A 12,457-nucleotide genomic window follows, 5' to 3' on the forward strand; every position below is an offset into this window, starting at 1 on the left:
ATCTACATACTCCTAAGGATTGTTAATGCATTTTATCCAATAAATGTGGTGCATACAATACAAAAACAATAATAGGGGCTGAAAATCAGAGTTCCAGCATCCCAAATGAGAGGTCTAATCATTTTATCAGATAATGTTCTTTGTATGAATATCTCAACATATAGATATACCTCAGATCACATGCTGAATTTTAACAAGCTACATCACTTACTTCAATGTTGTTATTAAGTTCCACATATAGTTGTTTTGTTTCTTCTCTTTCATGTTCATCTATCAAAATAAGAATGTACTATAAAGTTTTCCTTTTGAAAAAAAGAGCTTCAGCTGTTCAAGCCATTCTGCTTAAGCAGCATAATGAATTTAAAAAAGAGAATTATATACTCTTTTCTTATTTTAGCAAGTCAGTGTGAATACAAAGTGTGACAAAAGTTATACAATCCAAAGAAAATGTATTTTCCATTGAAATATTAAGCAAGCTCAGCTTTTATAACTTCCTTCCCAATCTCACTTTTTCCAGGAGAAATGTAATTCTGTATCAATTTATATAAATATTAATTTTAACAGTATTAATACGGTTGAATAATACTGTACCAAAAATGTCAGTGAGTTTGAAAAGCTGTAATATAAGGTTCAGTACTGAGTTTCTTCACATCAGCAGAGACACCCATGACCACAGATCTATCATAATAGAACTGTTACCATGATACTCTATCTCCACCTTTTTCTTTTAACAATTTCAGTTTCATAATTGATGGTATTATTATTCCTCAAGAAAATAATTCAGAATAATTCAGAATTCTGAATGTAACAGTAAGAAACAGTTAACCAAGAAGTACAGTAAATCTATATACAGGTGTCTGCAGAAGCAAAGCAAAAAAGAGGCAGACATTTCTAAGTTATCTAAGATGAAGTCGGCAGAAGATTTTAAAGATTAAAGTAACAATTCTGAATTTGATATAGATTAAAATCCCAAATCAATAATACATTTTAAAACTTCAAAAATTTAAGTTTCATTTACTCATCCAGCTTTCTCGTGTTGGCCAATTTAGTGTAAAGAATGCTAGTTGTTCATTGTGTCTCAGGCTTTGGGTTTTTTTTTCCCTAGGAACCTAACTGCTCCAGACATGATAATGCTGTTTCCTCTAGTCTGTTAAAGAAGCTGGAAAAGGTAATTGGAGTAGATTCAGCTGCCTAAACACAGGCATGAAGTGCCTTCTGACATGACCCAAGATACACAAGGTACCTGGACAGGACTGACAAATGTGACAGGAGTTCAAAAGATCTGCACTCTTCTGGAGTGGTTGCTAGTAGCTAATCCATATTGCTCATAGTACCTAAACCTGCTTCAGAGCTTAGGCAACTGAATTCTGCCAGCCATATAACCTTTTAGCAAACAATCATACTGACTTTAGAAAACCTTTGAATTTAGCACTACAAAACACAGAGATACTTGACCTCTGGTTTCACATCTAAACTTAATTCTGATGCACTGAGCCACATACAGTTTATCCCAGCTGGAAAATAACTCTGAACAGAATGACAGGTTTTTCCTTTATGAATTTATAGAAAGCTAGAAGTACTTTGATAAATCAAGATTTAAATAGCATTTACATTTGGTGGACTTCTCTGTGAAATGAGTACAGGTTTCCTTGAGCAGATTACACATATGCCTTGAAGCACTGTTTCTGAAAGAAGGGAAAAATACCTTAATATGTTATCACAGGGATGCACAGTACTTTACACACATAAAATAGTGACAATGCAAGAGCTTGATGAGCTTCACAATTTAATATCTATTTTTAACTGCTCATATTGGTAGTTCTTAGCAAGAAAACTTTATTTTTACAAAAATATGTTTAACTGTATTACTTACTCTTTTAAAAGATCTTTATTTTCACATATTTCATCTTCAAGTTTTAAACTTAGTTTTTCATTTTCAAACTAATTTATAGGGGACAAGTACAAAAAGATATAGTTATTGAAAAATATACCAGAACCATACTTTCACTTTTCAAGTCTCACATTAAAACATATTTTTCTGCATCAGAAGATAGAAATCCATTTTATCTGAAATGACATGCTGGACACTCTTTTGTTATAGCTTGCTTGAAGATAATAAAAAAACCAAAACAGTAATTTACCAGCAACTGAAATACTTACAGTGTGCTATCCATATGTACATTCACATACTCTGTGTGTGCACACGTGCGCACACACCCCTTCTCAGAAGAAATGTTTTCTCAAGGCAAAAGTCAAACAGTCAAAGACTAGGGTTACCAAAGCTGATGCAAACAGAAGGCAAGGAAAAGGGTTGATAAATTGCTTAATATGTATGTTTCACTAACAAAGATCCCCATGCTACCAGATAGATAAGAAACTGGGATAAAGCAGAGTATACTACTTCCTGTATATGTTGTGTGGAAATATGCAGGAGCTTACTTTAAGATACCAGGGGTACAAAAGCTTATGCAGTCTTGAGCAAGTCTATGTATCTCCACAGTATGATGTGCATAATAATAATTCAAAGATGGAATGCACATTGTTAACAAGAGGAAAAACATTCTAAATAACAAAAAAGGTAAAGATTTCCCTTTAAAAACTGTAGAACTATAGGTCATTGATATCTAGCCAACTAGCTTCTTTAAAGTCCTCACATGAACAGCTTAAAATGCCTTCTTCAAGTTCTGTAACATTCTTTAATATTTAATTGTATGAATAATATGTTCAAACTAATTCAGGAAGATCTTTTTCTTTAATTTAGGTATTCAACACATATAGTACAATACTGGCCTGCAGTTCTTGAATGGCTTTACGCTGTGCTTCAATAATCTTTCTATTTTCTTGCAATTTTCTCTCTTTCTGCTTTAGTTCTGATTCTACAGTTACTTTCCATCGCTTGATCTTCTCAGCCTCTTTGTAGAGTTTTGAATATAACTCATTCATTGTTTCTATACTCTATTGAAAATTCAGAATTTAATCTCAAATGCTATTTAATTAACATTTTAGATATACATTTATCTCAGAAACAAAGTAAGTTTAATATTTTTTCCCCACAGATGGTGACACAAGCTTCTATATAAGCAAGAAACAAATTTAATCTTTATGCATCCACTGTGCATGTATCAACAGACATTACAGAATAAGTCAGGGACACAAATACAACGCAAATGAGTGAAAAATACCCCACTGGATAGCCTTAAAGTCTCGCATAACTGCAATCCACCAGTTTTGCTAGTATTATCAATGGCGCCAAGATTCCTTCCGCTAGGCTTTTCATACCACATCCCGCTTCTCTTTCTGACAAATACTGCTGGGTTAAGTGAAAGAATCAGGCTTCAAAGATCATGTCCTAAACTTCCTATGATGTGTTTCTGCAATCAACTCACATACAAAGAAAGGAGGGGGGGGGAAAAAAAAAAAGAAAAAGCCAACCTTGTGCTCTTGAAACATCCTTAAAGCACTAAAGCACTGTACCAGCAGTGCTTGATCAGTGGCTTTAAAAAGTTAAGAGTAGAATGGTAGGCCACCAGGCAGTTCTGCTGTAAGTTTTAGGTATGACATCACCTAATGCTATCCTTTTTTCTGGCTGCATCACGATATTATTACAATCATGACTGTATTTTAACTGTGATTTTAATAGCTGCTAGGGTAAAAGAAGTTCAGTCCTCAGGGAGATGAAAAATCAGTGAAACAAGAGCAAGAAATATGTTCAATTTTATTGCAGCAACCAGCATTCCGTATCTGGGAAGCACAATCAGTTACTGCTAATAATTAGCTTTACTGAGAGTTACAATAAACCAGAACAATTTCACTAAAAAGGCCAAGAGAAAAAACAAATGCTTGAGGAAGCCACTCCACTAAATTCATTGATTTATAGATACAATAAAGTCAAAAAAGACAACTGGGATAATTTTCCTAAGACTTCTCTGACTTTAATCCTTTTGCCTTTCAATAGATTTTTTAGAACCAGGTTCACAAAGATATTCAAGTTCCTAAATCTTATTCTAATTAATCTTAAAACTCCTAGACTCTCCAGGCACGTAAGACAATTTTAAAGTTTTTTTTTTTTTTAATTTCTAAAGGTTTACCTCTAGGCATGTTCACTTAAGTGAATCTTAAGTACCTTCTCTAAATAATACAGCTTTAAACAGGAGATGCAGAAAATGATTCTTCCCCTTCCTCTAGCCTAAACTATCCATAGGATGGTGCTTACGGAACTGTTTTGGGAAGAGATTAAATATTAGGAGGCTCTAAGAAATTAGATATGCAAAGTATGATACTTAGCTGACCTCTTCATCTATCTCAGACCAAAGTTTTACTTGCTGTGAAATCGCATCTGGAATATGGAGAGATTTTGATAAATCTATTTCAAGAAAAAAACAAGTGCAACCATATTTAACAGAGCAACAGGTATGACATTGTGAAATTAGTCATGAAAAATGTACAAGATGATAGTCAAAAAATTTAAAAATATATATATATAATGCAAGATTAATGCTCATTTTAGGCTTACCTGAATCAGTGATTTCACCATGGTTTGGTGTACTTGTCATTACAAAGGGCAAATTAAAATCATCGCCCGGGCATTTGTTAAAACCCTGGATAAATTTAAAAATTAGTTTCTTATGGGTGAATTTGAAAAGCAGGATTACAAATCCCAGAAAAAAAAAATACAGCTAAAGTGAAAATAGAACTTCCCATTAATAAATCAGCTACATACTATTGTAAGAGCCCAAGATATTAGCAATGCTTTGTAACTCGCCTGTTTGCTTCTTAACTCATAGTGGCTTTTAGAACCATCTGTCCTTTGTAGTTTGCTTATACAATATTCTGTGACCAAAGAAATGGATGTTTTTCATTACAGTTACAAACTTATTAGCTATTACATGCCTGTTCACAGTTGTGTGATAAAGGACTCAATAAGCCAAGTGATTTTTTTTTTTTTAAGTCCAGTATTCACATGTTTATTTTTTTCCCCAATAATATTTTCTAAAACGGATCTGATGAAGTTTCAGCATGAAAATTTCATTTTACAAGGTGTTCTAAAAGTCACAGAAATTTGTCTTGTACACAGCGTAATTGTCTTCTGTCAGAAAGTCATCGTATCTGAATCAAAGCATATTTAAAAGGGAACCTCAACATGAAAAAAGAACTTGTTGAATTCAGAGAATTTAGTGCCTAATGACAGAACACTTTCACTCTACATTTGATTGTGGTGGGAGCAATAAATCCAAGTGAGTCAGAACAAGAAGTTGTGTCCTTCCCAACTTACTGTTCTGAATTACCCACATCAAGCATTAATTATTTGTGGTTGGTGGTGAACAGTTAAAATACATAGCAAACAGCCGAGAAGATGACTCTTTTTGGTTGTGACAGAAATAAACTAAAAATATTGGAAATCAAAATTGAAAATGCTCGCCCCCCTGCCAATCTTAGCAGTTTGCAGTAAAACACTGTCATGCACGTGCTCTCCAGGACAGAGGTTAAGGGCTTCGCCTGGGCGCTCCCCCCGTGCCACAGCCCGCCCCGCCGCCGGGCCACCGCTCGCCGCCGCCTCAGGAGCGGCGCAGCGCGCGGGAGGCGGCTGCGCCCTTTACCTGACCGAGCCCCGCAACCCGAGCGCTGGCCTGCGGCTTGACTGCAGACACCTGGCCACCGCTCAGACGCGGCGGCACGAACAGTTTAAATGGCTTTTCCTTTTCCATGGCCTCGGAGAAAAGGGTAGGCCGCAGAAGCAGCGCCCCAGGACGAGCACGTCCGCGCCCCGGCTCGCCCCCCGCTGAGAGAGAGCGAAAAGGCGGGAAGCGGCGGCGCGCGCGCGCAGGGCGGGGCGGCAGTAACGGCCGGCGGGACGCCGCTGCACGTTTACTGCGTTGCGGGGGGCAAGGCTCGGCGCCGCCTAGTGCAGGTCCCAGATCTCGCAGAGCAAGGAGGTCAGCCGGGGGTCCTTGGTCCGCCACGTTACCAGCACCTCCGCGTGGGTGTGGTTTAGAGTGCGCAGTTCCGTGAGGCGCCCGATGAGGCGAGCGAAGTGCTGTGGGTCCTCGGGGTGGTGGATCTTCGAGTACTTGTAGAGGATGCCCAGGAGCGGCTCCTGCAGCTCCTCCACGTGCCGCTTGTTCCTCAGCAGCGGGCGGTCTGCGGGAGCGCGGCGGGAGAGCGCGGTTAGGGGGAGCGCGCGGCGCAGCTCCGCCTGAGGGAGCGGCGGCCCGCGGCGCGGGGAGTTAAAATGAGTTAAAAGCACGCTAGTAAGTAACAGCAACTCATCTCATGGTTTTACCTGAAAAAAACACAGTTGTTGCCACAAGCAGGGCATATTCCGTCTCCGTCACTTTAAGTTCTCCCATGCTTCTGTAGAAGTAAAACAGCGCAGTAATAAACTCCTCGGTTATACCTTGGAAATGAAATAAAATTATCAGAATATTATTTCAGTACAGAAGCAGACAATGCCATTATGAGTCATCTTTGTCCTAATCTTTTAAAGTTCCAGGCTGTCCCATCACATGAAAGGGTTAATAAGCTTTATGAAAACAATTTTTATTCCTAATGTAGTTGTGCTGTGCAGCTCTTGATATAGCTCAAGACTTCTTTATCCTAGGATATAAGCAAAGGCAAAAGCTGCCTCCTCCATCCATGAAGAAACAGTGCCTGAGTGGTGGCAGACCAGCTCTGAGTGGAGGGGAGGAGAGGGGGCACAGGCTGCACCAACAGCATCGCTTAGCATGGTGGAGAGCATGGTCAGCAAAGTCACAGATTTCCAAATATTTTGTTTCAGAGGCCTCCATTACCTGTGGTAGTAGTGGAAGTTGGGCTATCTTCATTGTGAGACATTTCCATGGAATAAATGGCATTCTTTTCAAGGTTTTGAATGTGGCAACATGTCACATGATCAGAAAATCTTCCATGACCTGCAGCAAGAAGGATGACAGTTCGCAGCTAAACATCATGCTACTTTAAACATTTGGCTGCATCTGCTTTGCAGGTATGTACCTGAAATTGTGTATATTTTTCTCAGTCCCATGCAGAGGGACCAGATAAATTGGAAAGAGTTCTTTTTGGCATCCAGCAGCAAGTTTATTTGTTGCATTATTGTTAGTCAAAATAATCTCTCGTGTCAAATTTAGCATGATATATGTCATTAATATAGTTAATATTATCCATCTACCCCATAATTTGTTGTGCAAACACTCAAAATTGTTGCTCTTTGTTAGCAACTAGTGTGAGGAAAACAGAGATCCAATTAATTTTTACTTCTTGGGGCACTCTGTGGAAAAAATGCATATGGAAGGTATGTAGACATCACTGGTATTACTGTTAGTAAAACATTGCTATGTTTGAGTAGGCAATTACTTGAGATTCGGTGAATAAAAATGAATGGAAGTTGTTTCAAAATGGCTGAACTACTGGTGTTAATACAAAGCTTATTAGTCAAACTTACTTTCACTTGTTGATGATTGGCATTCACTGATTCTTTGGTTATATATCTGGGCTGAATGCAAAAACATTGCTTCAACTGTTGACCCTTTTAGCAGCGCAATTTGATCTTCACTAGCTAAACTTCCAAATCCTGCAGAGAAAGATGTTGTTAAGACTTGAAGCTGTGGCTGCCTTTATGCCCCTGAGTTGATAAAATGATATTTTAATAAATATCTTTAATGGAAAGGAGGAGATGTATTTAAAAGACCTGTGTACCAAAGAGTAGACTCTTGGGGTCTTTCTTGCTACTTTGCAGACCAGACAAAAAGGTTTTGTGCTGTTGGCAGTGTCCAGTGTTAGAAGATTCAGAGGAAGATTAAAAAAGACAAATTTAGGAATAAGCAAGACTTTATCGAAAATTTCTTCCTAACATGCCATTGTTACCTGATATATGTCATGTGGCCTAATGCCTTATAAATTTGTTATATTGCTCAGTGAATATGGATATTCTCCTTATCCATTGATATCTGATCTTTTTTTAATTGTGTTCATCTTTTGACTAACGCATTATCTGCATTTATAATTCAAGAGCAAAGGAACTTAATCCTGTTCTTAATCCTGATCAAAGCAGAGCATGAAACACAACTTTAAGAAAACAAACAACTCATCCATCCTCTCAGACCTGTTCCATAGTAGTGCTACCACTGATACTAAATAAATTACATCAAATGCCTGCTTTAAACATGTCAATTGACTTTTGTCAGTGAGTTTTACAACTTAAAGTAATGAACAAATTATCAACCTCCCCATCAAATGTTATTTCATCAACATTATATTAAAATGCAGTGGATTTAATTGCATGCTCCCTTGTGCTTGTATTATAGGAAAATATGAGTTAGGATCATCTGGTACATCCCTCCTGTGCTGCCTTTTCTTTGAAGGTACATCTATTTTATCTTTGATGACTATAATAAATTGCAAACTGAATTGGATTTCAGAGTATGTGTTAAAATAATAATTTGCTCAGGATAGTATTTTGAAGTAGATATAATTTTCAGAAAATGTCTCTATTCCGTGTCAGACATGGAAAAGAAATCTAATTATAGAAAAACTTTGGAGACAGTCCAAATTTGTCCTCATGAAAGAGAATGTAGGGAACTACTGGCAAATGGTAATCCTGATCATTAGTGTTTGAAGATGAGGTAATCAGTTGAATAAGAATTTTCTTAAAGCTTATATTTTTCTGAGGTGCATGCCACCAATATGGTATCTGCCTCTTAAAATAATGTGTCAGACTTAGAGTAACATTTTCCAAAAGAAGGAACTTACCTGGGAGTCTTTTTGTGAAATCCACTAACACTTGTACATGAACAACTGCTGTCTCAGAGAGACGCAGAAAACTTTCCTCTGGACTTGCAGTTTCTTGTAGCTGCATGAAAGAGTGTTTAGACTTTTGATATAACCAAATATAGTGTTTAGGATAATAATAAGTCAGTAATGCAGGTTGATTGTTCTGTATACATACAAACTTCTTTGCTTCCTCAAGGGGAATTGTGTATTTTTGATGTGCTGCTACAATGTGGTCAAGGAGTTGATGTTCTCCTGGAGTGAGTTCCATTTTCTCTGGGATCTGTTAAAAAAATAAATCAATCAAATGACAATGCGTTAAGGCAAAAATAAATGATAAAAAGAGATATTTCAAACAGAAAAACATCCCACTTTTCCAGGTCTTGTTGTAGATGATACGTGCTTACTATTCAGTCCCTCATCTTCTAGTTTTATGTTGCAAAGGAAACTGCTCTTCTGTTTGAAATTTTTCCTGAGTCGCTTTGACTTGCACTGTACTTCAGTCAGCAAACCTGTGAGGCATAGAAGTGTGTATCAATGCATATATTTTCAAATTAATTACCATGTGAAATGATCACTTATATTATTATAGATAACGTGTGTCTGGCATTGCAGGAGCTGTAACCTGTAAGGAACTCTGTTTCCTAGAGAATATGGCAAAACACTATTCATTAGGTGAATTTGTGTTCAGTATCCATCAAAGGCCTGAGTGTCTGCAGTCTTCTCATGTTATTTTGCTTGTGGCTCTGTGACATGCAAGCATGAGAATTGTTCATGAAAAAATATTAGGCAAAAAAAAAAAATTTTTTTTTCAAACATGAAAGTGCGTCTGATATGCTTATGGCTGTTCTGTCAAGGTTCAGGATATTTAGCTGCCTCTTGGTAGTAATTTTTTGTGTGTGTGTGTATGTATGTGTAAGCTCTTTGAACAGCAGTCTTCATAACTTCAGTAGATACTTTCCAAATACTGATGGTTTCTGCAGAGGGCGATGCTGCAGATCCTACGGACCTATGGACTCCAAAGTTAAATTTTCCTACAGCAAAATGAAATTTAGACCAATACCCTTTAGCTCTAATGAGGAGAAGGGATAGTTTTTGAGAAAGAATTTGTCAGAGTTGATTATAAAAGTAGCCAGCAGAGAAGGAGCACTTACATTCTGCTAGCATTCCCACAGCTTTACACTTCTTCAAGCGACATTCCTGACACTTTCTTCGCATGTACATGTCCATTTCACAGTGACCACCATTCTTGCATCGATACACTGCATTTTTAGTAATGCTACGTCGAAAGAAGCCTACAGACAAGAATCAGGTTATGACTGAAGAGATCTAAGGACCTTTATCTCATAATGATCTAAAGAACTAAGGTTTAGGGTTTTTTTTACAATTAAAGCATCACCTTGATTTTAAATTTGGTCTTTAACAGCACAATAATAATGACTTGTTAGTACTTTCTAACTAATATTAATCGCTGTTTTCCTTACCTGATCAAGACAACTCCTGTTTAGGAAGCTAAAAGTATAGGTAGTAAATAATTGTTTATTTTTATTTAAATTTATTAGCAAGTAAAACTAATAACACTGAAGTAACTCTGTAATAACTGTTATGAGAAAATCAGAACCTGCTTAAACAGACACCATTCTAGTGAATAACTGATACCAAAATCAGTTGCATGAAATGCTTGTGTTAAATATATACTGTGAAAATATTTCTTCAAAAGATGTTATAAAAATGTGAATCTGGAGTCAGCCTCTTATAGAAAGAGTTCCTTAAATAATGTACAAACCTCTGTAGAAATGTCAACTTAAAAATTAATGAAATCTGTTCCTTTAAAATCACAGGTGTGAAATCTTACCATATTATGTTGAGCACTGTGGGGCAACATTCCTGGGTAAGATACAGATAAACTTATTCTCCTCTTACCTTTACAACCTTCACAGGTAAGTGCATTGTAGTGATAACCTGAGGCCTTGTCACCACACACAACACAGAGTTCTTCCTGTCCCTTCATTCGCAAGGAAGAATGGTTTAATCTTGGCCTTTTTAGTCCTTGATATCCACTGTCATCAATGTGGGAAGCCATGAAAGGGGGCTTGTTTAGTTCACAGTTGCTGATTATATACTGCCCATCGCTGTATTGAGAGTCCAGGCTATATGTACTGTATTGGGATTGTGAAGGTTGTGATTGTAGTACTGGAGGAGGAAACTGAACTGTGGAATACTGGCAGTAAGGAGTGGTCTGAAAATCTGTGTCTTGCAGCTGATAATTGATGTGCTCTGGTAAAACATCTAGATAAAAAAGAAATTGAGATTAAATAAAAAACCTGGAGAATATCTTGATGTCAGCTACTTGAAGTTTTTTTTACATTTTATAGATTAAATATTTAAGCATAAATATTAGAGGAACACATTTTCAATGACTCATTCTTTTTAAATGTACTGCCTGTAATGTTCTTAAGTAAAATCTTAGGTGTAGTAAAAATGGCTTGGTAACAGTTTGGGCAATATCATGTGGGTGCCACTCGATTCTTGTTAGTAATTAATTGAATATCATGTGTCAACTGAGTATATAGTTACCTTCAGATTTATACTTTCATGTTGTTTTTATTTTGTTTTCCTCATTACAGAAGAATATTTTTCCCGTAAGTGAATTTGTTAATGAATGAAATGTTTGTTACTGATACATATTTTAGGCATAATATTATAAAATAAACATCAAGAATCTGAGAAAGATGTTTCAGAAATTCTGGAGTGGTAATATTTCCTGTGGTATGAGTCTCAAAGTCAGTATCCAGTAGAGTAAAAATCAAAGGCCTGTTTTATTTAATATTTTTCCACATGTCATCCTATATAGTTATGAAATTTGATTTTTAGCAACATGTTTGTACAGAATTTTGAAGAGAGTTTCTTCCTGCTTTTCTGGTTACAGTATTTTCATTTGATTCAACCACCTTGTCAAATTTACACAGTTATACTGAAGAAAGCTCATGCAGCATGTATCCTGTTCAATTTTGTGCTTATTCAAATCTCTGTAAAAATAAATTGGAGGGTTTTTTAAAGCAGACTGAAGGTCCTTCTGTTTCTACTAGACAATAGGTCTTGCTTTTACTCATCCAAAATTAGATTACTGATTGCAATTATAGTTTTGTAAGCTATAGAGTAATAACCATCATCTCTTTATAATGTGTCTGGAATACAGTAATAAAACCCGTAGCTTCTTCATGCAAGTCAAATATATTTGAACATATTTGAAATATGGGCTTGGTAGTCAAATGTGTGGCTTTCTAAGAGCTTTGTAAAGATAAATTAAAATGAAGAAAAGAATGGTAATTCCCACAGACATTCATTTTACTATACTGATTTTTCTTAGTATTAAAATTCTGCTTTACTCACCATAATACTGTATGGGCTCAGCAAGACAATACCCATCAGGTACTGTGACAAATGTATTTGCCATATTCTGCTCCAAATTGCACTGTTTCATCCACTTTGGCGTACAATAGACTTTTGAGAAGGAAACCTAGAGAAATGGAAATGTAAGAGAAACATCACTTGAGAAAGAATGGCTGGGTAGGATTAGCTAAGGAGCTGAAAACAGGAAATTCCAGGATATGAAACTATTTGCATATCATAAGAAAATCAGAGGTGATGTAAAGTCACACAACACTTGCAATGAGTTTGCAAAATGTTGGCT

General features: G+C 36.6%; 1 protein-coding gene across 1 annotated transcript in view; it reads right to left on the reverse strand.

Moving 5' to 3' along the window:
* Positions 1-12,247, reverse strand: part of SYCP1 (synaptonemal complex protein 1) — a 32,695-nt gene extending 20,448 nt beyond the window's left edge. The window contains exons 1-16 of the mRNA XM_026077236.1: positions 12,157-12,247; positions 10,687-11,052; positions 9,918-10,058; positions 9,136-9,275; positions 8,942-9,046; positions 8,746-8,845; positions 7,439-7,567; positions 6,789-6,908; positions 6,281-6,394; positions 5,920-6,138; positions 4,514-4,600; positions 4,290-4,336; positions 2,791-2,955; positions 1,874-1,941; positions 1,612-1,685; positions 212-270 (exon numbers count right to left, since the gene is read on the reverse strand). Of these exons, the coding sequence (XP_025933021.1) occupies positions 212-270; positions 1,612-1,685; positions 1,874-1,941; positions 2,791-2,955; positions 4,290-4,336; positions 4,514-4,600; positions 5,920-6,138; positions 6,281-6,394; positions 6,789-6,908; positions 7,439-7,567; positions 8,746-8,845; positions 8,942-9,046; positions 9,136-9,275; positions 9,918-10,058; positions 10,687-11,052; positions 12,157-12,247 (2,025 nt within the window). The remainder of the gene's footprint in view (positions 1-211; positions 271-1,611; positions 1,686-1,873; positions 1,942-2,790; positions 2,956-4,289; positions 4,337-4,513; positions 4,601-5,919; positions 6,139-6,280; positions 6,395-6,788; positions 6,909-7,438; positions 7,568-8,745; positions 8,846-8,941; positions 9,047-9,135; positions 9,276-9,917; positions 10,059-10,686; positions 11,053-12,156) is intronic.
* Between the last annotated feature and the right edge of the window lie 210 nt (positions 12,248-12,457).

Source organism: Apteryx rowi, unplaced genomic scaffold (assembly GCF_003343035.1).
Source record: "Apteryx rowi isolate R43461 unplaced genomic scaffold, aptRow1 scaffold_45, whole genome shotgun sequence".
Lineage (NCBI taxonomy): Eukaryota > Metazoa > Chordata > Aves > Apterygiformes > Apterygidae > Apteryx > Apteryx rowi.